Raw genomic sequence first — 22,137 nt, forward strand, 5'->3', positions numbered from 1 at the left:
CAAGCTTTTTTCACAGCTGAAGAATCTGAGAATATTTGGGCTTTTTTTCAAAGTCCATGGAGTCCCAGACAGATGAAGGCATCAGCTTCTTCCAAAAGCCCAGTGTGGTTTTGCCACTGCACTGTGCTGTGAGATGACAAAGGTTTTTAGTGGGGATTGCCGCTTGGGTGTTTGTGGGGAGAAATTGCCTAGTGCTGGCTTTTGCCAGGGGAAAATGCTTGGAGCACAATAGGGGCTGGAAAAGAGAAACCTATTCACAGGCAGGGAAATGTACAGGTAATTTAGGCTACAGGTTTTGGCTTAGGACACCTGAAATATTTGAGAGAACTTCACACAGTGTGTTCCTTAGAGCTCAGTGATATCCCATTGTCTTTAGGACTTTTCCCTATCATCTCACTTGGCACTGAGCAAGAGATCCAGTCTGAAAACAAACAATTAATTGGCTTGGTTTAACCGGGTAACACATGGAGATAAATGTTACATTTACAAAGGAAGGTGAGTGGCAGACAGAAAATGAATTCTGCTGTTTAATACTGAGAGAGTAAGCCAGAAAGAACAGCAAAGCCTGTCACAGTTTAGAGTCGTGTCTTTTATGTGTCTGCAAGATGAGGAAGTCAAGCCATGAAGATTGAACATCTGTGGAATTCAGGGGAAAGATTCCCTAAGGAGTTGGGGTAATCTGGAGACTTAAGGCTGGGGAACAAGGTTTGCTGTCACCTCACAGCTCTGTGTCCCCTTTCATATTCACCAGTGCATTTTATTAGTTTCCCCCAAATAAAAAAAAAATCAAAATGTATTTTTGTTTAAAAACCGAGAAAAGATCAGAGGGTTTGAAGGAAACAAGCACAGTAAGATGGAAATAACTGTATTTCTCCAAAGAGGAAGGGAATGGAGGCAGAGTGTTCAGGTGGGGTGTGTATGATTTGAGGAGAGGCTCCTCCAGGCTTACTGCATGGCCTTTGCTCTGTTGGCATTTACAGCCAGTGGTTCTGCTTCTCCACAAGGAGCAAGGGCAAGCCTGGAAACCACAGACACCTCCAGGAGGCAGCTCCATGCAGCTGGCCTCAGTGACACGGGGCTGTTAACATCACTGGCATCTCCTTGCTTATGGTAGCTGAGGATCTGGCCAAAATCAGTGCAGTGTGTGGCACAACTGTAATGCACCCTCAATTAACAAAAAATTAGAAACACTTGTAATTGCTGGTACATCCGGCCAGTAACCAAAACAGACTCAGTCATTCATGGCTGCTTGAACTCCACCTGCAAGAAGCAATAGCAGATTTTTTATTTTTTTGCGGGGGGGATGTAAAATGAAAGCTTTTGTTCAGCTATGAGAGGAGACATCTGGATGTGGTAGATCAGCCACACTTTGATAACATAGATAATGAAATGGTAGAATGCTCTTAGTACCCTACTAATTGGTTACAATGGAAGTAAATTACCTTGGTCGAAAATTGCTTAATAGACAACTTGAGATAGGTTTCCTTTGTTTGAGAGGTTGTTTAGGTGTTTATTGTACTGTACAGATAACAGAGTTTGGTCAAAAGTTTTTAGCCTAAGTCAAAAGAGCAAGATCAAAGTTCTGAGAGAAAAAGCAGTCTGTTTCAGACAGGCTTTAATTGCATTTTGGAAGAAGAAAAGGACAGAAATTATTGTCTGCTGTTGGTGGATAGAGAGACAGAAAAGGATGATCAATAGAGCATGGAAATGAAAGAAGAATAATTGTAGACATGTCAGTAAAAATATTTTTTTTCAAACAGGATCTCAGTTTCATCTGTCTCACTTTACCCACTGGCTGCTCCCTTTGGTGCTTTCACTTTCCATGGCAGAACTGATCATTTCTCCAGCTGGACATTCCACGTTTCTGCCTTCTCCCAGGAGGTAAATAGTGAATTTCCTACAGCCCAGGTGGTTGCTGTCTGGGCTATAAGGGGAAAGGGACACTTACTGAATTCATGTTTCTGGTCACAATTTAGTGGAATAATTCTCTGCTTAACTTGCTTATGTTTGAGCAGGATTATGTCATGCTTTTGCATGACTGCTGTGAATTAGGTGTCTACCAAAGGTTTTCCACATCCATCTGCTTGCCAGAACAAATCTTCTGGAAGATCCCCTTTGGAAAAGGCTGAAGCTGTGCTATCTTTGTTATCCTTGGGTACTCCTGGATTCCTGGGATCATACAGGGCTGGTTCTGCAGTGCCTTGGGGCTGTGCACAAATAATGGGAGCAGGCACTCCAGCAAGTTCTCAGGGATAGTTCCTGAAATTCAGGTCCTCTCTTTGGAGCTCGTTCTTTATGCACCTCAGTGTTTCTTTCCTTGAGTAAAATTCACATGTGCAGCTTTCTTTTGGCTCCAGTGTAAACATCAAGCAATGCAAATCAAAGCCTGCTGTGTATATTTTTATTGCTGTTGCAATCTTGTTGCTTCAGTACACAAACAGTAAAACACTATTTAGGGAAAGCTAGAAACTTTATATTTATTCAAATATTTACCAGTGCAAAGGCCCAAATTTGATATCTTTGTGATGATGTAAATTACTGCAGCCTAATGTAAGTATCAGCTGATGTCTGGGGCCTGGAAACATTTCTGCATTTTTGAAGTCAGAGGATGGATATTTGGCATGAATTGTTTCACAAAAATCGAATGCAGATCACTGCCTGGCAGCCTGGTTTACCCTGCACGTGTTAAAGACAATTGCAGGGGGGTTGTACTGAGTGCCATCATATTTTTGGCTGGAGTCTGCAACTTTTATACACATGAATTATTTGATTTTTGTGAATGCTTTTGTTGTACTCTGCATGGAAATATTTTCAATGTGGAGCCTTGGTCAGTATAAATTCTTCAGACCAGCAATTATCATTACAATTTTTGTCTCTGCTGTAACAGAATGTAATTTAAACACGTATCAGAAATAAATTTGTAATAACTGAAGCAGCAAATACTTTCTAAAATGTGCTTTGAGAAAGGACACATCACTTGCTAACCATTAAGAACAAATTTACAGGAGTGAAAAAACATTGGATTTATGTAGGCTGGGAGACAAAATCTAAATTTGCCAGATAGACTTGTCTGTGTCCCTGCACTTGACTCGTCATGCTACAGGTATTTAGGAAAACAGAGATCAATTTTTTAGCTGACTACATTTGAAAAGAAACTTTCTGTCAGTTTTGTGGGCCAAATAAAATCCACTTCTGTGGATTTCAATTGGAATGCTTATGGTAAATCACATTTAGGCTTGACTGTCAACCATTTGTCGATCTTTTTACAAAAGATCAAATTAAAGTCTTGCTGTGATCAAGCAAATTTCTACTGAGGTTCCAGTTATTCCAACTAATTTCAGGCCATGTCAGCCATTGGCCTGGTTTTTTACATAATGGGATACTTAACATAGATTTTGGTCTTTGTGTGGATACCTGGGAACACTCAAATATATTCTGTCATTTGCCAAAATTTTGAGCCAAATTTTCCATGTTCATTAATTATACTGGATGAAGTTATAAACTCAGATTAGTACTTTACACTGCTGAGTAAGTTTCACCAATTTAGTAAGGAAATGTGTTAGATTGTGTAAGATTTCCTGCTGCAACACCTCTCTTACTGAAACCTTGCCTGACAGAGAAAATCTACTGACTCAGGTAAGAACACTCATTTTTTTCCTGACCCATGGAAGTGTAGGCGTTCAGAGATGTGCATCAGGTCTTGTAATTTATATTTTCTAACTGCTGTACGATGTCAAGGGCTTCAGCAGCATCTTTGTGTGCCAGGCTGGAGTTCACTTTGCTAGAAATGCCTGGCTGATTGGCTGATGCACTTTTTATCTACTTTGGAGCCTGACTGACATCTCCAAACACTGTTGTATCTAAACAGCTTGAATATGTGACCTCATTCCTTAAATACCATCACTTGAACAGCTCTTGTTGCTAAAATAAAAGCAGTGTTGATTCTGTGTTGTGAAAACTCCCCCAGCCCCTCTGACAGGCTCAAGCCAAGCCACACCTCCTTTACTATGATAGAAAGGTTCGTCCGGAGCCATTGCAGGGCACCTGCAGCCACGGCACCGTGCGGGTTTGTCACTCTCTGTGCGAGCCTGGGACTGCCACAGAGATCGGGAACGGGCAAAGGGACTAGGGGACATCATCCCAGACGGGACAAGTGGCTTCGTTTTGTTTTCTTGGGCTGCCAAGTGGTTTAACTGCTCTCTGAGCTGAGGGAAGATTGGAGTTGAGCCAAGCTTTCCAGAAAAAAGAGGCCAGGATCAGCTTTCTCCTTTTATGCTGGCTTTTAGTGCTCAGAAACAAGCCCTCTGCATTGCAGGCCTGTGTCAGTACTTTGTTAAATATACCTACTTTTGGAAATACAAGCTATGCCCTCCATTCAAGCACAACCACATGTTTCCCTGCAAACAGTGTCTGTTAAAAAAAGATTAACATTTTCATCTCTGAAGACAATTTTTGTGGGAGAGTTGAGGTGCACGTCCCCTTCAAAGCAAATAAAAAAGAAAAAAATTTCTTTTTTTAACATACTTATTGCTTAATGTTTAAACAGAGTTTTTAGTTTGGTGCTGAAAATCTCCAGAGAACTCACTGTTTTTGATCTTTTCAACCAGTGATAGAAACTGCCATCAGGGTTAGTGTCTGGTTGTCACCTGCTCCTTAAAGCTCACTATTGTTTTGGTAGGGGATGAGTGATGAAGAGTGACAACTGCAGTTTGCATTTTAATTTATAGCAACCAGATACAGCATTTACTTGGAAATAAAGGACTCACATGTAGCTTTGGACACCAAAGCTGCATTTTGAGAGGAAAAAAGGATAAAAGCTCATATGTAACTGGTGATCCCAGCATGTTGGAGATGCCTGCAGGACAAAGAGTCAGTGCTGCTGAGCTGCCCATTGCCTGGGCACACCTGGTACCTGCTGGTGGGACAGGGAGGACTCAGGAGAGCCTGGGTTTGGCACTTGGAGGGTGAGGGAGTGGCTGCTGCAGGGCAAGCACTTGGTGCTGACTCCACAAGGCTCCAGGGGTCAAGAGGAAGCACCTTGGGGCCAATATTGACTGTGGCTGGCAACCAGGGAAACGAAGGCTCTAAGGGAGTTCTGTGCTTCCCCTGCCTGCTGCCAGCAAAACTCCTGCCAACGTCTTTGTGCAGCAGATGAAGTCCATTCATTCTGCATGCATACCCAGCAGCACAGGGGCTCTGACATCACGCTGGCCTCAATGGAACACAGCACACGCATGAGGAAGGGCAGGCACATCCCAGAGTGCCAAGGAAGTGCATTGGCAAGATTCCCAAAAAGCAAGGAGAAGCGTTGCACTCCCACGAGGGCACTGGCTGTGTGCTGGTCCCTAGGGTCGGGAGGGAGCACTGTGAGATGTGAAGGGAACACAGTTTAGGGCTATCTGGGGAACACAGGCCTTTTCTCTGCTCATACTGCAACGATTTGCAGACTTCTTAACACTCTGCTTCCAGAGGAGTCAGGTGCACTGACAGTGCACAGAAGTGGCAGATGGAATCCTGGTAATGATTTTTAATTACATCTTTGTGATGCTTGGCATATGAATGAAATTTAGGCTTCCTGATGGTTTTATTAGATCCATAAGTGAAGAATTTACAGACTGAAGGGGAGAGCTGAGAATAGGCTGTGAGGAGATCCGTAACGAGTGATTTAATGAAGTAGTTAAATCCACTGTAGAACACAAACTGTTTCTAATTGGAAACGTTGGACAGTTTAATCTTTCTATCAAATGTTCAGAGGAAATCAAATACCCTGTTGTATAAAAAGCAGCTGGGACACAAGGAGAATGGCCCTTCTATCAGTGCTCTGTAAGAGGTCAATGACAATTTTAATTGATGCTATTTCAGTTCTTGTGGTATGGTGGTAACTAGAATAGGAAGATCTGAACTGCTTGTTCTTAGAAATGTGTAGACTTTATCCAGGAGAATTTTCAGCTTAAAATCAAGCACAAAGATTAGAGGAAACCTACAAATACAACAAAATGGGTGCAGTTAAAGATCATTTTGTGGGTATATCCCATTCCATTAATATCTGAAAAATACATGGAGTGGCAACGTTCACTTATGTTCAAACACACAGCTAGCAGTGAGGCCAGATATCATTAAAAATGCTTCTTGTACAAAACTTAGTATTCAGTTCTAGAAAAAATTTATAAATAACAATTGCTTTAAAACCTTCACTTGTTTTCTTTTCTTTTTTTTTTAAACTTTGCAAAGTCTTTTCTATGCCTCTTTCTCTGTCAGCCTGAGAGCACAGCATGGTCCTACTAAATCCATGTCTTTGGTGTCAGTGTTGCATACCATCCCAAATAGAAACTAAAGCAGTGAGAATATGGGCTCAAGTTGGAATAATAGCAGTATTCTCAGCTTGGGTTTGCTTTTTTCAAATGCACAGAGGAAGACTGCTGGGTCCATTAGAGAATAACAGGAAGCAGAATGTAACTCATTTTGAAGGTAGTGTATTTCTAAAATTTATCTGTCAAGAGACCTACATTCATTCATTCATTTAAAAAACAACAAAAAAGAATTCTCTGGTCTTTAGGTCTTTGCTATGGGCTGAAAGATGTAGAAGGGCACTGGGAGGTGATTTTGGCTCTGCACTGAACATCTGGAAGGTGAACTTTGTGAGCCTGTGGCACAGGGTGAGTTTGTACCAGCCCTTAGCTCGGAGTGTTGCTGTGCACAGAGACTTGTGCTGATACTGTGCTCTTCACACAGCCCACGTTTCATGGGGGTCATCTTGAATATCAGCCTGAGCACAGCCAGGGCCTGAGCTCACAGCAGGCCCCAGAGAGCTCATCCAATAGCCCCTTGCTGTCCAAGCTTGGGCCTCATTTTAGTGACAATTCTTTTAAATACATAGTATGAACTCTCTAGAGCTCGTCTTTACCCAGACTGGTAAAAATTAAGAGTTGCTTCCCTTTTCCCAGAAGCAAATACACCTTTGCATGGTTTCACACATTTCTGGGGGTATCTTTTGAACATGTTTAGCAATGCCATTAATGTGTATTCTTAGAAGGAGGTTGTTCTCCTTCCACTGCAGAGCTGTGCAGAAAAGCTCCCTCTGGAGAGCCAAAAGGGAGATGATTTCTCTGCCCTGCTGCATGCCCAGAAAGTGATCCCTGCTCCACAGCTCCAACCACAGCAGCAGGGCTTCAGTCTGTGCTCGTGGGACTTCAAACCCCTGTGAGCCCTGGGGATATATCAGTATTGGTGACTGTGCTGGGATTGTATCAGTATTGGTGACTGTGCTAGGATTGTGTCAGTATTGGTGACTGTGCTGGGATTGTATCAGTATTGGTGACTGTGTTAGGATTGTATCAGTATTGGTGACTGTGTTGGGATTGTATCAGTATTGGTGACTGTGCTGGGATTGTATCAGTATTGGTGACTGTGTTAGGATTGTGTCAGTATTGGTGACTGTGCTGGGATTGTATCAGTATTGGTGACTGTGTTAGGATTGTATCAGTATTGGTGACTGTGCTGGGATTGTATCAGTATTGGTGACTGTGCTGGGATTGTATCAGTATTGGGGACTGTGTTATGATTGTATCAGTATTGGTGACTGTGCTGGGATTGTATCAGTATTGGTGACTGTGTTATGATTGTATCAGTATTGGTGACTGTGTTAGGATTGTATCAGTATTGGTGACTGTGCTGGGATTGTATCAGTATTGGTGACTGTGCTGGGATTGTATCAGTATTGGGGACTGTGTTATGATTGTATCAGTATTGGTGACTGTGCTGGGATTGTATCAGTATTGGGGACTGTGTTATGATTGTATCAGTATTGGTGACTGTGCTGGGATTGTATCAGTATTGGGGACTGTGTTAGGATTGTATCAGTATTGGTGACTGTGTTATGATTGTATCAGTATTGGTGACTGTGCTGGCATTGTATCAGTATTGGTGACTGTGTTATCCTAACACCAACTTTCTGTGTGTTCTTTGTCCCCTGCTGGCTGGGCTTTGTGCTGCTTTCCCAGACTGGTTATTTTGGCTCCCCTGTGTTTCTCCCTCGGTCCCAGCAGTCCCTGGGTTTGTGGCTGAGCTGTCACTCCTGTCCTCACTCAGAAGCAGAACTGCTGAGCTGAGCAGCTGCATCTCTACAGCTCTGCATTTCCAACTCTGAACACCTTTTGGTTTTTCTCCCCAGCTCCGTTGTGCTTTCAAGGTTTTAGGTGTAATCCTTCCAAAAAGCATTAATCACATTGTCTGTTCTGCTTTTATTTGTAGGTGGGTTTTTTTGCTTAATAGTCAATTGAGGGTGTATTCTTAGTTTACAACAAATTTAATCTGAGTGATATTCATAAATGCAGAGATTCAAAGTTGTTATTCAGTAAATGAATGCATGGCTGTTTCAGAGTATTGTCTCAGGGTAGCACCTTCCTATTTTGGTATCTAACTGGAACAAGCAGAATGGAAGGTCAGGCTATGAAGTCAGTCCTGGCCATAGAGAGAGCAGTGTAACAACTGCCTCTTGCTTTATTTTGTACCAGATTTTAGTTCTCTTGCCTTCAGATACCCATGAGCAACTGCATTTTACTGTAATAACACTTAGATATACATCCCTGAGAGAAAAATTGTCGTCAGAAATAAGTTTTGAATAAAAAGGTGAGTAGAGAAAATATAGACTTAATTGTGTATCTAAAATAACAGAACTGACTGAAACTGTAGATACATTCAGTGCAGTAAGGGAACCTGAAATTAGAATATTCTTTCTTTTGTTTTCTGTCTCATCTGGTTTTCCAGTTGTAATGAGGGCTTTATGCCCTTTTCTTTCTTCTGTCTTCTTTTCAAATAAAACTGAATCAAACTATTAATACATTCAGTACAGCAAGGTAACCTGAAATTACACTATTCACTGTTTCTTTGCCTCATCTATTTTTGTGCTAGAAAAGGGGATTTCTTGCCCTTTCCCTTTTGTCTCCATCTGTTACAAATTCTTTATATTAGGCTTGTGATTCATTTCACTTTTTTCTCCTAACCCTCTCATGTCTGGCCACAGGCCACTTTTCCAAAACTCCAGGGGTACAGATTCCATTTTGTTCTGTTTTTTTCTTTCTCCACCTGCTGCTGACTGACTCTGCTTGGCTTGTCCTTCCATCCACAACTTCCATCTACAATTTCCATCCACAACTTTCATCCATAGCTTCCACCCACAGCTTCCATCCCAAACTCCCACCCAGAGCTCCCACCCAGAGCTCCCACCCACAGCTTCCACCCACAGCTTCCTTCCACAACTTCCCACCTTCCCCTTTGCCATTTCAATCTCTCCCCCACATAACCATTGCTGGGGAGCCCCGAAACTCTCAGCTCCAGTTCTGGTGGCTCTGCCCAAGAAAATGACTTTGTTCAGGCACATGGGCAGGAGCTGCCAACCCTTCTCCATGCTGGCTCTGTTAGGTGGCCAGGATTTTTGGGGGAGCAGCACACAGCTTATGGCAGGGCCAGAGTTTCTGTCTGGCAGCACTGAGAACACAAATACATGCAGGAATCGTGTGGGCTCCTTCTCCAGGTCTTGCCAAACCCCAAACCTGCCTATCTTGTCCAATCCCATGTGATGTTGCCCCGGGTGACACAGCTACAAACACATATCCCACGCATCTGTGTGCTCACAGGCCCAGGGAGGGTTTTAGACCAAAGCAATCCTGTGCTGACACGACACCAGAACAAACAGAAATTCAGTCGTTCTTTGTACCGTGCCATTAACCTCATGGGCAGCAGGATCCCTCTGAAGTTTGCCAGTGTGAGTTACCAGGCTGGGCAGTGCTCCCAGCTGACAGGTCTGGTCTGGCTGCCAAGTGGGGGGAAATCTGATTGGGAAAGATTTGAGAAAGCCCATGCTGGCAGGAGGTATTTATAGCCCTGCCACAGCCAGGGGCTGCCTGCAGCACCGCGGGCTGCCGTGCTGTGCTCTGTAAATCACAGATTATGGGGGCTTTGCCTGAGGAGCTTACAGCTGAGGAGGGCTCACTGGACAGTGTGCCACTACCTGCCAGAGAACACCCAGTGCCTGGATGTGCAGCTAAACCTACTGTTAGGGGATGTTTCTTGTCTTTTCTCAGTGCATGTATATCTTTCCTTACTTGTTCTAGACCCCTCTTGCAAATCCCAAACCTCTGCAAGAGAAAACAGCTACCCAAGGATGGGAAGTGGCAAAGCTGACTGCTCTTTTTCCACTGACCCATTTGGTTTGTTGTTGCCTCAGTTTTCCAAAACACCCCCACGCAGCACATCTTTCATCCACCTGTTGTATTGTGCTTTGTGAACTGCATGTAGGAGGAATTGACTTTGTAACGTGCCAGTGTTGTGTAACACACTGAGCCCTGGTACTTGACTGAACACTCCAGAGGGTAAACTGAGCCTCCTCAGTGTCCAACAGCCACGCTGATAGATTTGGCTTTTGTGGCTCACATTTTGGATATTCATCCATCCATCCATCCATCCATCCATCCATCCATCCATCCATCCATATGCCACACATGACTATAAATTCAAAAATACTTAGACTGAAGGAATATCTATAATCTGAACTAAAATTGCTAAACAGAGAGTAAAAAAATCCCTAACACGATGTGTTAAAACTTACATATTAGTGTAGGAATGCAATAAAAATTTAAATATCATCCAATTGCCATAAAATGATCTAAAACTGAACCAATGTATCATATATTGTATATTTATATGGTGGCACCTGATTTCATTGTCAAAGCAGTTTAAATAGCTCTTGCTATTTCTGAAAAATATGAGTGATGACATCCTGTGCTATTTTTAGGAATAATATGTTTATCTTTATTTAGTTGCACTTAGATGGATGCTATATGGAGAAGTGAGAATTACCCAGTCCTGGGCTGTTTTAGTCTGGGGGAACTAAAGTTATGGTTTGAGATGGTGCCAGTGCTGATCTTTCTGTTTTGTGGGTCAGCAGCTGGAGGTCCATTTTGGAATCTCTGTTTGTCTGCTCCCAGCTGTCTTCCCTCTTATCCCATAGTGGGATACATAAATTACTTTTACAAGTTCAGCATTCTGGAGCAGTCATAGAAAAGGATTTTAATGGGGGGGAAAAAATCCTCAGATGAGGGAAGAGAGGCTGATTCTCCCAAGGGAGTAACCATCACCCATCTCATGGAAAAGCCAGGATGGAATATTACATAGTTAATATAAAAAGCATATACTTTATGGTGCCTTACAATTGTTCTTTTTCTTAAACTCTTGAAGAAAAGGAAAGGATACTTTGCTTCAAAGAAGAATTCAGTGCAACAATTGAACCTGAATATGAACTTCCAAGCTATAAGAAGGGCTAAAGCAGGTCACATGAGCAGAGCATGAGGACAGAGGTGATCTGCTGAGGGGGTTTGGCTCCGAGTGGCCTGAATTTGAGGATTCTGTGAGACAAGACTAGAAGTTAAGCATGACACTTTCATAAGTACTGCAAAGACACCACATGAGTGATTTGATACATTTGACCATCACATCAGCTACATGAGCACCCTGAAGTATCAAGAAAGTGCCTAAATACAGTCTGGGATCACCAGTTATTGAGTAAAATGGAGGAATTTTTAGATGTAACTAATAGGAACAAGGAGATTGTCTTCTCCCCATCCAAGGAATGTATGTGACATAGCAATCAATAGGCCTTTGTTTTGAGTCTGTGCTTTTTTACTAGGATACCTCCAAACCAGTTCCACACTGTCAGAAATGCAGTGTGCTGAAAGAACAAATAAAATTGACATGAATTCAGTGGCAGCCTAAAAGGGATCACATATCTGTGTGTCTTGTGCCTCCTCCAGATTACAATCTGGGTAAAAAACTGCTGCTGCTCAGGGAGATTGGCTTTACAGCCCTCTGCAGAGTTGAAGAATTCTATGATTATATGATTTACACTTCCCTGGAAGTGCTCAAGGCCATGTTCTAGTGAATGCCCATGGAATGGGGGGAGAAGGAAACTGTCCTGAACGTCCCTTCCAGCCCAAACCATTCTATGATGTCATTCTTCTAAGCAAGTCATTTACAAGAATTCTGTTGAATCAATTTAGTTGGATAACTTTAGAAGAGTGCTATTCTAAATTCTGATTGTATTTTCAAAAACTTCCAGTGGGTAAAATTGAATGAGAAAGAAATAACATAAAACTAGCTGCCTCTAAAGCCAAACCGATTGGGTTTTTTTTCAATTTACTCAGGCATTTCTACTCAGGATATGTTCAAGTTATTTCCAGGCTCATATATTAAATCTTACATTGTTTAGCAACCTGATTCTACCTGATGGAATAAATCCAGTAAATCTTAGCTAACAGCCTGTGCTGAAGTAGAATTTGAGCAGATGTTACGTGTCATTCAAGTGGTTAATTTTTACTGAAATATGTTAGTTTTTCACAAGTTACAACTAGAAGAGTAAAAACTATATTTGCACTAAAAAAAAACCAAAACAAACATTTAAATTAGTTTAGAGTAAGGGATACCTGCCAAACATCATGCTCTAGAAATCTGAAGAACTTTGGGTTTCTTTAAGGAATAACGTAGACTTGAAAAAAAGTAGCTGCTTCTTTTCCATGTGCTGTTTTCTCACTATCTTTCCCTTTCATTTCTGCTCCTTTTCACAGGATATATCAGAAAGAATTTAGCCTACCAGATTCCTTTTTTCCATTTGCCAACACTGTGGTTGCACTTAGGTAGTCCTTAACCAGTGGCATGACTCACCTAAAATACATCCCTATCTACACCAGACACAAACTAGTTCCAAAACCAGTAAAACAGGCAAATTCAGGTTTCCTATAGCTCCAGGTCTTACATTGTTTGCATCTCTATCCTGGAAGATCTTCAGTCGTTCTCACACCTCTCATCCTCCTTTTTGGTTTTGCCATCCAGGTAAATGACAGACAGGCTTGTAAAATCTACTTATATATCCACCAGTGGAATGGGGAGCCACCAGGTTCTCCTGCTCCCACTGCACAGGAGAGCTCAACAGCTCTCTCTAATTTAGCCAGCAGCTGCTTTCTACAAAACTGTCAGGAGTTTTATGTCCTTGAATCTTCTGCTATGACCATAGTTAAGTGAAATTGTCCAAAGTGTTCAAAATTTGCAATATTTTACCTGGGGAAAGATGAGGGAGGTAAAGGGCTTCAGTGGATGTGATAGTGAGGAAGCAGGGAAGTCGTGTTGGACATTTCTTAGCTGTCCTATCTTTATCTGACCCAGATAAAAGGAAGAGGTGCCTAAATACTCTAAGAAAGAAGTCTCAGTGCTGGGGGTGTTTTCCAAAGCTGCCCTACATTCTGTCCCCAGCAGTCAGGAATGCTCTGTGCCCAAGCACCACCATGGCCCAGGTGAGCTCCAGCTGCTGTGGCCTGCTAAAGGCATTTCCAAGGGACAAGTTGTTAAGCAGTGAGCAAACTTCTGGAAAGTAGCAGCTCTTCTTTTCACATGTGAGCTCAGATCAGTCTGTGCTGCTCCCTCTGCACACTCTGCCTGCTCAGTTAAGTTTCCTAATTCCTGCAGTGGTGCCATCAGCCTTGTCTACAGTAATGCTGAAAATGTTGCCCCCACCAATCTGTTTGTTTTCTCCTCGGGCACATTTGGCAGCCAAGGGAGTAACCCTGGATGTTGGTTACCAGGCTGCTTCTTTCCTAAGTGGGTCAATATCAATGCTGAGAAAGAGCAAAAATTGATCTCTAATATAAATTATGTACACTTTTCCCATTACTAAGCAAACCAGTTTAAATTCCAATTTATTATAACTGTAATAAATCCTTAATTTTTAAAAAAGCTCTTAAAATAATGTAGGTAAAATGCCATAATTTCAGAGTGCTCATTCTTGCTGTTGTAAGTTCCAGTCACTGAGTGAGTGGCATCTCTAGCTCAGTACCTGAGTCAGAATGTGGAGGTGATTTAAAATAAAAATTAGGGGAAGGAGAACATTAATTAGAAAAGATGGTTTGATACTACCTGGAGCTATGTGTAAGAGGCATTAACAGAGAATGGATTTTTTGTGTCTAGGTTTAATGGAGCTGATGGTCTTTATGTTCCTCAAGAAGGAGAGGAACTATGGCCAAACTGGTAAGTGAATGATTTAACTGGTTTTCTTAAAAGTGTGAGGGGCTGATGAGTAGTAACATTAAACCTAATGTGGGGAATTACCTGTATTCTGAGAATTAGAGAATTCTGGGGGTGTCAGTAAGAGAAAAAATTAACTGTATTGTCCTTTAAGTAAGACCTAAGTGGTTCTTTCCAAGAAAAAGAGTAATCAGACCAAAATCCCATTAACACTGAGTCCCTGTGCAGCTTTAGTGAGGTGAGTTTTTCATGTCATAGTCTCATTTGCTGGAGAGCATTGTTGTTTTAGTTCCCTTCAAATGTCACGTATTTTAATGATGAACAAGTGTGTTCTTGTTCTCTGCTGTATTATCATTTAATGCCATGTAGCAAATTTGGTCCCTTTGACTAAGAGCTTACAGAGACCAAAGAGAAATTAGCTGGATGTAGGAATTTCAAGCTACAGCCAATGGCAACTTTTCAGTGGTGGCACTTGGTGTCTTTTAGAGCTGTCCTGAAACTGCTGCGTTCATGCAGGGGGTGGGCTCAGCACCTGGCTGCCTGAAGGGAGGTCTAAAGGGTGTGTTGTGACAGGTCTGAATCAGAATACTGGATACTGATGTGGTTATATTTACTGCAGAAATGGATGTGTTTGATTCCAATCAAACAATTCCAGAGTAAGAAGTGCCTGGAACATTAAAGGATATAACAGGTTAGAAAAGTTATCATCAAGAAAATGTTATTTATAGCAGAAGACAAGGCAGGCCCCACAGAAGGTTCTGATAAAGCCCAGCCTGGCTCAGTTACCATCAAGAGATGGAAATCCCTTTGTTCTATTGTTTTCACACTTTCCCCCTCCATATGCTGCATTTGTATTAATAAACCAAGCAGTGATTTTGTCACAATATCCCACTGCTGATCTTGAAAAGAAGTACAGCAGGTGTTCAAGCAAAGACAAACCTGGGAGGCAAATCTGCTTGATTCAGCACTGGCATAATCTGAAAACAAAGAATTGCAGAGTTTTATCCTTCCAGGGATAAAGACTTTATGTCTGAAACCTGAGGGATTGTCCTTAAAGCTTAAAAGGAGGGACACAAATCCAGCCACCCTGGCAAATTTAAATCCATCTTTTAAAATCGGTACCTGAGCCCCAATGTGGGATTTTTTCTGTTGGATCTTGCTGTGAAGTACAACACTGCCTTTGTCCTATCACCATTATTATCTTAGTCTATGATCTGCTGTGATATCATATTTCTTCTGTGTGAGATCAAGCACAAGGTCAGAGTGGACTGACAAAATCCCACCAGTACATTGGCAGCACCGCTGTGGAAATTCAGAAACATCTCCACTGGGGTTTCTCTCATGGGATGCTTTCCTTCCTAACTTTGCTATAGGAAAACAGCTCATGAAAACTAAGTTTTCACTAAATTTTGAGTAAATTAAATTGCTGGATATCTGCAAAATACTCCTGCTTGTTGACCATCTTCCTAGCAGAATTGTAAAGTACTTTTCTAAAGAGCTAAAACCTGGGGTGTTTTGAAATATAGTTTCAGTACTACAGAGCTCTGTTTTCCTCTCACTTGTTAATTTGACTTGCTCAGGGAATCTGGAACTCCCTTCCTGTTTCCCTCCAAGACCTTTAGTCACTTCCTGTCTCTAAATAAAAACCCCTTTCATTTGTCCTTAATTGATGATAGATATTCTTCCAAGTATTCTGATAAAATCAGCCAAATTATATATAGATTTTTTCCTTCTTGTAGATGACCAAAAATCCCCGTAGTTAAATATGTTAAAATTAGTTTCGGCACTGTGTCTATACTCAGAATTTGACAAATTTTTAAAGGTACCTTGTTGCCTTAGGTTACATTATAATGGAATTTTAAAAATCCATTTTCTTGTTTAACCAAGAGATGCAAAAAGTATATTTGCTGGTGAAATCATAAAGACCTTATTCAATCAAAATATTCGATTTGCTATGCCTCCATTCTGCTGCTGCTATCTTATATCACTGTAAAAGGGGCTGACTTGAAAATATAAATGGATAATTTGTCAACGAACACCTAAAATCTTAGGGGCAAAGAATGACATCTAAACACCTCACAGTTTGTCAAGGGCTTATTCACCTCCTGGAAACATTTATCTCCATCAGAGTAACAGTGCTGCCATCACTGTATTTATAAAAATACTTTGCACATTTGTTCTGGTCATTTCTGGTACTGATAGGGATTATTGATATCTTTGTACATACTTGGAAAAAAAAAAAATCTCATCTGGAATTTCCTGTGCCTGATGTCAGACACGATTGGGTGCAGGGGAAGGCTGCTTGGAGGAGCAGGGGGAAGGGTGACAGCACAGCTTCTCCAGTGTTAGCTTTGGAAAGCAAGGGCTGGGCAAAGAGTGTTCCTAGCAATTAGAATTCAGAGAAAAGAACAATTAAAAGGGAGAAGCAGTAAGAGGATGTACCTTAGCCTTGAGCAAATTAGGACTGGAAGCTGGAAGGTCTCTTGTTATTCAGAAAAGGGGGAATCTTAGAATGGCCTTCCCAATAGTAATAGCAGTAACAAATCTTTGTGTTCAGACTGTTCAGACTCTTTTCCTGAGGCAGGAGAGGACTCGGTGCTGGGACCCCTCGGAGCCCCTCCATTGTTGCCATCCCATTTTTCAGCCAGTGACTGAAGCTGGTGATTTTACCCCAGTTTCCAGGGAAACTCTCCCCTCTGCAGCTGCCCCCCCGTGTGCTCAGCTCACTGAAGTGATCCCACTGGGGAGCTTCTCCTGCTGCAGGCTGGCAGTCACAGAGCCTCCATCTCATTGCATCTCATCTCCATTGCACCCTACACAGCACACGGGAAGTGCCAGGAGAGCTTTTCCTGAACTTCTCCTGTCACACCAAACTGGCAGCTGCTCCAAGTGTTTCCATGAACTAATCCCTTTATACGGGCATATGTGGGAGAAGAAATCATCTGTGTGTTAAAAACTCGTAATAATGTCGGAGTAGTGTTAAATATAGAATTCTAAGGCCTTTTGGTCTTATTGAGGCAGCTCTGTGGGTGGAAATGGCATCCACATAGATGCTATTTTAGTTAAATTAAGTGTTGCCCTAAGGGCTTTGGCCAATGTTCCATCTCTGAGCAGAAAACTGGAGACCACACCGGAGTCTAACACGAGGCAGGTGCCAAGTTTTCTTCTGCTCCCCTTCTCCTCTTTCCTTACCTCTTTCCATTCCTCTTTTTTTCCTCTTTCCTTTTTCTTAAATTTCTTCTTCCCTTTCCCTTCCCTCTTTTCTATCTCCTCTTTACTCTTACTCCTTTTTTCTTTCATTTTTTCCTTCCCCCTTTCCTTCCATCTTTCTTTTCCCCCTTTCCTTCCTTCTTTCTTTTCCCCCTTTCCTTTCCTTCCTTTTTTCTGCTTCCTCTTTCATTTCCTCCCTTTCCTTCTTTTCCTCTTTCCTCCATTTTTCCTCTTCCCTTCTCCCCCTTTTCCCTCTTTTCCTCTTCCCTTTCTCCTTTTTCTCCTTTCATTTTCCTTTTCCTTTCTATTTTTTCCGGTACAAGTTGCACAATTCAAATTCATACTCTGAAGAGGTGATGTGTTCGTGGGGCTGCCTTACACTAGCACGGGTGGTTAAACAAGTTTGTCTCTTCTGGCAATGTCTCCTCTCTTTTTTTTTTTCACACACAGGGAAGGTTTTTGCATCATGTTTTGGTTAAAACTTCCATTCCCATCGGGGGAAAGCGCTGGCTGACTCCACTTCCCGCCCCAGAGGGATGTGCCTGCGGTGATCGGCGCGATGCCCAAGGAACAGGATCGGGATCGGGACGGCGCCTCATCCTTCCCCATCCCGCAGTGCGGCGGCGCCCGGGATGCCTCGGGATCCTTCTGTCACATCCAGGGTGAGAGCAGCCGGGCTAGGGCGGATCGGTGCCCTGCGCCATCCGTGAGGGGAGCCCAGCCATCCCCTTCTCTTTCTGGAAATCGCGGAGGCTTTCTGGCCGCTGTTTAAAACAAAAAAAAAGAGAGAGAGAATGACACTACTCCTAGCAGAGGCGGGCGGTGAATCACGCCTCGCGCTCCCAGGCTGTCTGTCCCGGGGGGACGGAGGGTCCCCGGGCCGTGCCCCATCTCCTCCGCCGCCCCACCCGCCTTCTCCGCGCTGAACTTTACCCGACTTCTGAGCCCCGCTCCGCCGGCCCTCGGGCCCGCCCCTCTCATGCATATTCATGAGGGACCACGCCCTGGCCCGCCCCCATTGGCTGCTCCCTGCCCTCTCCCGCTCCCATTGGTCGGCGCCGCCGCCGCTCCGGGCGCGGGGCGGGGCGGCCGCGCCCGCGCCTCCCGGGCGGTGACTCACAGGGCGTGGAGTGCGGGTCCCGCAGCGGCGGCGGCAGCGCAGCCCGCGCCTCCCCCCGCACCACTCATTGTTCCGCCCGCTCCAGGCACCATGGACGAGCTGGACCAGTCGCCCCTGGTCTCCTCCTCCTCCTCCGGGCCAGCCCGGCCGCAGCAGCCACAGTTTAACTACCAGTTCGTGCTCGACGACGAGAAGGAGGAGGAGGAAGAGGAGGAAGAGGAAGACGAGGACGAAGACTTCGACGAGCAGCTGGAGGTGATGGAGAGGAAGCCCGCCGCGGCTCCCGCCGCAGCCCCGCAGGAGCGGCCGCCGCAGCTCCTGGACCTCGGTGGCCCCGCCGAGCCGCCCCGCCCCGCCGCTCCGGAGCCACCGCAGCCCGACTGGAGCCCCCGGGGAGCTGTGTCCTCTTCCTCTTCCTCCGCCACCACGCCGTCCCCCGCGCAGGAGCAGCCCCCGGCCCCCGCCCGGCCCGCGCAGCCCCAGCCGCCCAAGCCCGAGCCTGCCGTTGCCCCCCGGAGCAGAGGGTCCTCCTCCGGCTCAGCTGGTGAGTGCTCCCGGCCCGGGCCCGGGCAGGGCGGGGGCCGGCCGGGGGAGCTCCCGCCCGAGCCGCTCCGCTTCTCGTGCCCCGCTGCCCCGCCGAGCGGTTCCCTTTGTCTGCCGGCCCTCGGCCGCCTCCTGCGGCATCGCTCCCTCCCCTCAGCCGCGCTCGGGCGCGGCCCCGCTCCTCGCGGCCCCGCCGCAGCTCATGCTGGAGAAAGGGCTCCCCCTCCCCTTTCTTTCCTTTTTTCTGTTTTTTTTTTTTAATTGTAATTTCTTCTCTTTCCCTCCTCCTCCCCTCTGTGTTATGCTAATGGCGGGAGGGGGAAGCGCCGCCCCGGCCGCCGCCTCGCACATGGGCCGCCCGGGGGCGAGGCCGCCGCCGCCGCCGCCGCCTGGCAACGGCCGCGTCGCGGGGGGAGCGGGGGGCGAGCCCGGGCTACCGGCCGAGTCCGGAGAACACCGGCCCTGCCCGGGCTACCGGCCGAGTCCCGAGGGACCGGCCCGGCGTCCTCGCCCCTCCGGCCGGTTATCTCCCGGCGCAGAGCCTTCCCCTCGCCGCATTGTCCCGGGTACGGTTCCCCCCGGGGCGGCCCGGCACTGCGGGTTTGGGCGTGGGAGCGCGGGGGAGGAGGGAAACATAAGATACTTGTAGTCTTACTCATGTTTAACAGAGCGCCTGGAGGGAGGGGCGAGGCGAGGGACTGCGGAGCCGCCGGCCCCTCCACCTGGCCGGCACGGCCCTGCCGCCCGCAGCCTGCGTGGGGACGCCGAGCCCCGGCCGCGGACTGCGGGGCTGAGCCCCGAGAGGGAGCCGGTGACCCAGGCAGGAATGTGTGGGAGCACAAAGGGAGACCGGGCTGCTCGCTGCGCTAGGTGTGGCAGTCCTGGAGAAGAATGTCAGCCTCGCGTCCTGCGTGGCCGCGGCTTAGCCACAGCTGTCACCTGGGGCTTCTGCGAGGCGTCGCCTCGTAATGTGGGGGTTCGCCGGAGCACAGGGCTGTGCAGCGGAGGGCGTCACCCCCCAACAATGCTGGTGCTGCCCGACTGCCAGAGCCCTTCTCAGGTCTAATCCGGGAGCTGACCCGCATGACTAATGCCTTGCATGCGGATTGCGAGTGTGCTTTGGCTCCACTTCTCCTTAATTCAAAGTACAGGAGCTGACTTGAGGCCATTAAAACAGTGAAAAGGAACAAATTCAAGTGCCTTGAGATCATCATGGTGTGTGCTTATCTTCATTGCTGCTGTGGTGTTGGTATGTTGCAAAGATGCAGGATTTTGATAATAACTAAACACCACAGTAGGAAGGGGCAGATACTCAAGATCTAATCAAAAAGAAGCATCTGGAACAAAAATTTTTAAAAAGGCCTGTTAAAACATGAATTTAGTTTTTTTTCAGGGGAAGTTTCATAATGCATTTTATTTGCATGTGTGACAGGACTTGATAGTTACTTGGGCCGTTGTCTTTCACGAAGCCTACTTTGTTTTGTTCTTCTGGAAGCTCTCTGTGTAGCAATATGCCAAGGAGATTAATTTTTTTTTTGTTTCCACCATTTGGAGGACAGATGATGACAAAAGCTTGCAACAGACTGAAGAGGAGGGATTCTATATGATGGATGAACAGAATTTTTTCTAGGCGTGTTCTCTGAGTGGAGCTCTGGATGATTTAAAAGAACTGAATGGGAGAAATAGGATCTACCGAATCATGTTGCTTTGAAAAGGAGGGATGAAAGTGTGTTTTCTGGAAGTGATTTGTTTGATTTTTTTTTTTTCTCTCTGACCCCTGAAGGATAAGCCAAAAAGAGCACAGTAATTCCTGAAATAGTTCTGTGTTAGAGACCTAACTGTGAGAATTGCGTAGTGTAGCTGAGAAGTGGCATCAAAGAGTTATTTTAATTTGTCAATGATGATTAATTTAGGACTCTGAAGTAAGGACTGGCATCTGGGGGAGGTCTGGTTTCCAAAGACAAGGTGTTGTAACACAATGCTCATCTAATGATGAGTTGAAATATTAGAAGCTCTGTACTTGAAACTCCTAGATGAGAACAAATGATGTTGGTAAAAGCATTGCCAGGTTATCTCATGAGTACTTTGGCCTTCTCAGATGCAGGAGCACTTAACTTTCCACCATGTTAAATATCCATTTAAACACCAAATATTTGTTAGTTTTGCATTTAGCAGTGGGCGTTCAAACTGTCTGGGTCAAGATATTTGGCTTGGCTTCAAATGAGTTCCCTCTCAGTCATGCTGGGAGACTGGCAAAGTGAATTTGCTGCCTGCAACTGGGGGCAGGGTGACCATGGCAGGGACAGCCACGTGGCCCTGTGGTTTGCTCTCTGCAGAGCTGAGGTTTCACTTACTTTGAGCTCTGCTGTTTGAATTTAAGGTATAACTGAAGAATTACAATTCACAATCTAGAAATTCTGGAAAAAAACCTCTTCATATTTGAAATCTGATGTTTGATTTATGAGGATTTTAGGCAAATAACTTTGAAATTCTATTTCCAGGAGGAGGAGAATATGGCCTGTAGCATGCATGCAGAGAACGGTAGGGCTTCTTTTATCTGCAACAATTGGCCATGGCGCTGCCTTTTGGCAGTGGAACAATAGCAAAAAAATGTATTGCTTGCTTGATGGCCCATTGAAATGGATTTTATGTGTATATGGAGGTGTTTTTAAAAAAGAAAAGCTTTGTAATTGCTTTTAGTTACACACTTAAGAGTATTCGGTATCATTGTGACATAATTATATGTAATGCGAGTCTCTGGCAGGGTAAGAGCAGCCTACCTTCTGAAGAGCTGATATAAATATTTGCAGGAGGAGAAAACAAGCAGGAGCTCTGCAGTCAAACTCGGGTTCTCCTGAACGATATCTGGGGATTTTGTACTTGCTGTTTTGTGAGTAGCAGAAACTACAGTTCTGGAGAGATTACTACTTAAATGTTTTGATTACCTGCATTTACATCGGGTGCAAAAAACCCATGAGTTTGAGGTAGTTATACATGGTCAAAGTAATACCCCTTCCCTTTATTCTTTTTAGCTGCCCAAAGTAAGAATAATCAGTGTACTATGATGAGTAGATACCACTTTGCTTCTTCAAGCCCTCGATTCTGCAGCAAACAGAGGGTCATATATCACTTTCCTGGAAGAGCCTGCTGTGTTTTGAGGCTAAACTGCATTTACCAGAAGCCTGTACACAAAATCC

At 44.7% G+C, this 22,137-nt stretch overlaps 1 protein-coding gene and 1 long non-coding RNA gene across 4 annotated transcripts in view; both read left to right on the forward strand.

Annotated features, from left to right (window-relative positions):
- LOC148224157 (uncharacterized) overlaps positions 1 to 18,063 on the forward strand; it is a 37,708-nt gene extending 19,645 nt beyond the window's left edge. For both annotated transcript variants that reach the window (XR_015802090.1, XR_015802089.1), the window contains 3 exons: positions 1,761 to 1,881; positions 14,011 to 14,070; positions 17,728 to 18,063. This is a non-coding gene — a long non-coding RNA (uncharacterized LOC148224157). The remainder of the gene's footprint in view (positions 1 to 1,760; positions 1,882 to 14,010; positions 14,071 to 17,727) is intronic.
- A 332-nt stretch (positions 18,064 to 18,395) lies between these two features.
- Positions 18,396 to 22,137, forward strand: part of RTN4 (reticulon 4) — a 39,518-nt gene continuing 35,776 nt past the window's right edge. Inside the window, exon 1 of one of the 2 annotated variants that reach the window (XM_088160793.1) lies at positions 18,396 to 18,941. In XM_088160793.1, coding sequence (XP_088016919.1) covers positions 18,488 to 18,941 — 454 coding nt within the window. In that variant the 5' untranslated portion in view covers positions 18,396 to 18,487. The remainder of the gene's footprint in view (positions 18,942 to 22,137) is intronic. The other variant, XM_014895135.2, reaches the window with a different exon arrangement.

The sequence above is a fragment of the Sturnus vulgaris genome, chromosome 3 (genome assembly GCF_052056855.1).
Source record: "Sturnus vulgaris isolate bStuVul1 chromosome 3, bStuVul1.hap1, whole genome shotgun sequence".
Classification (NCBI taxonomy): Eukaryota; Metazoa; Chordata; class Aves; order Passeriformes; family Sturnidae; genus Sturnus; species Sturnus vulgaris.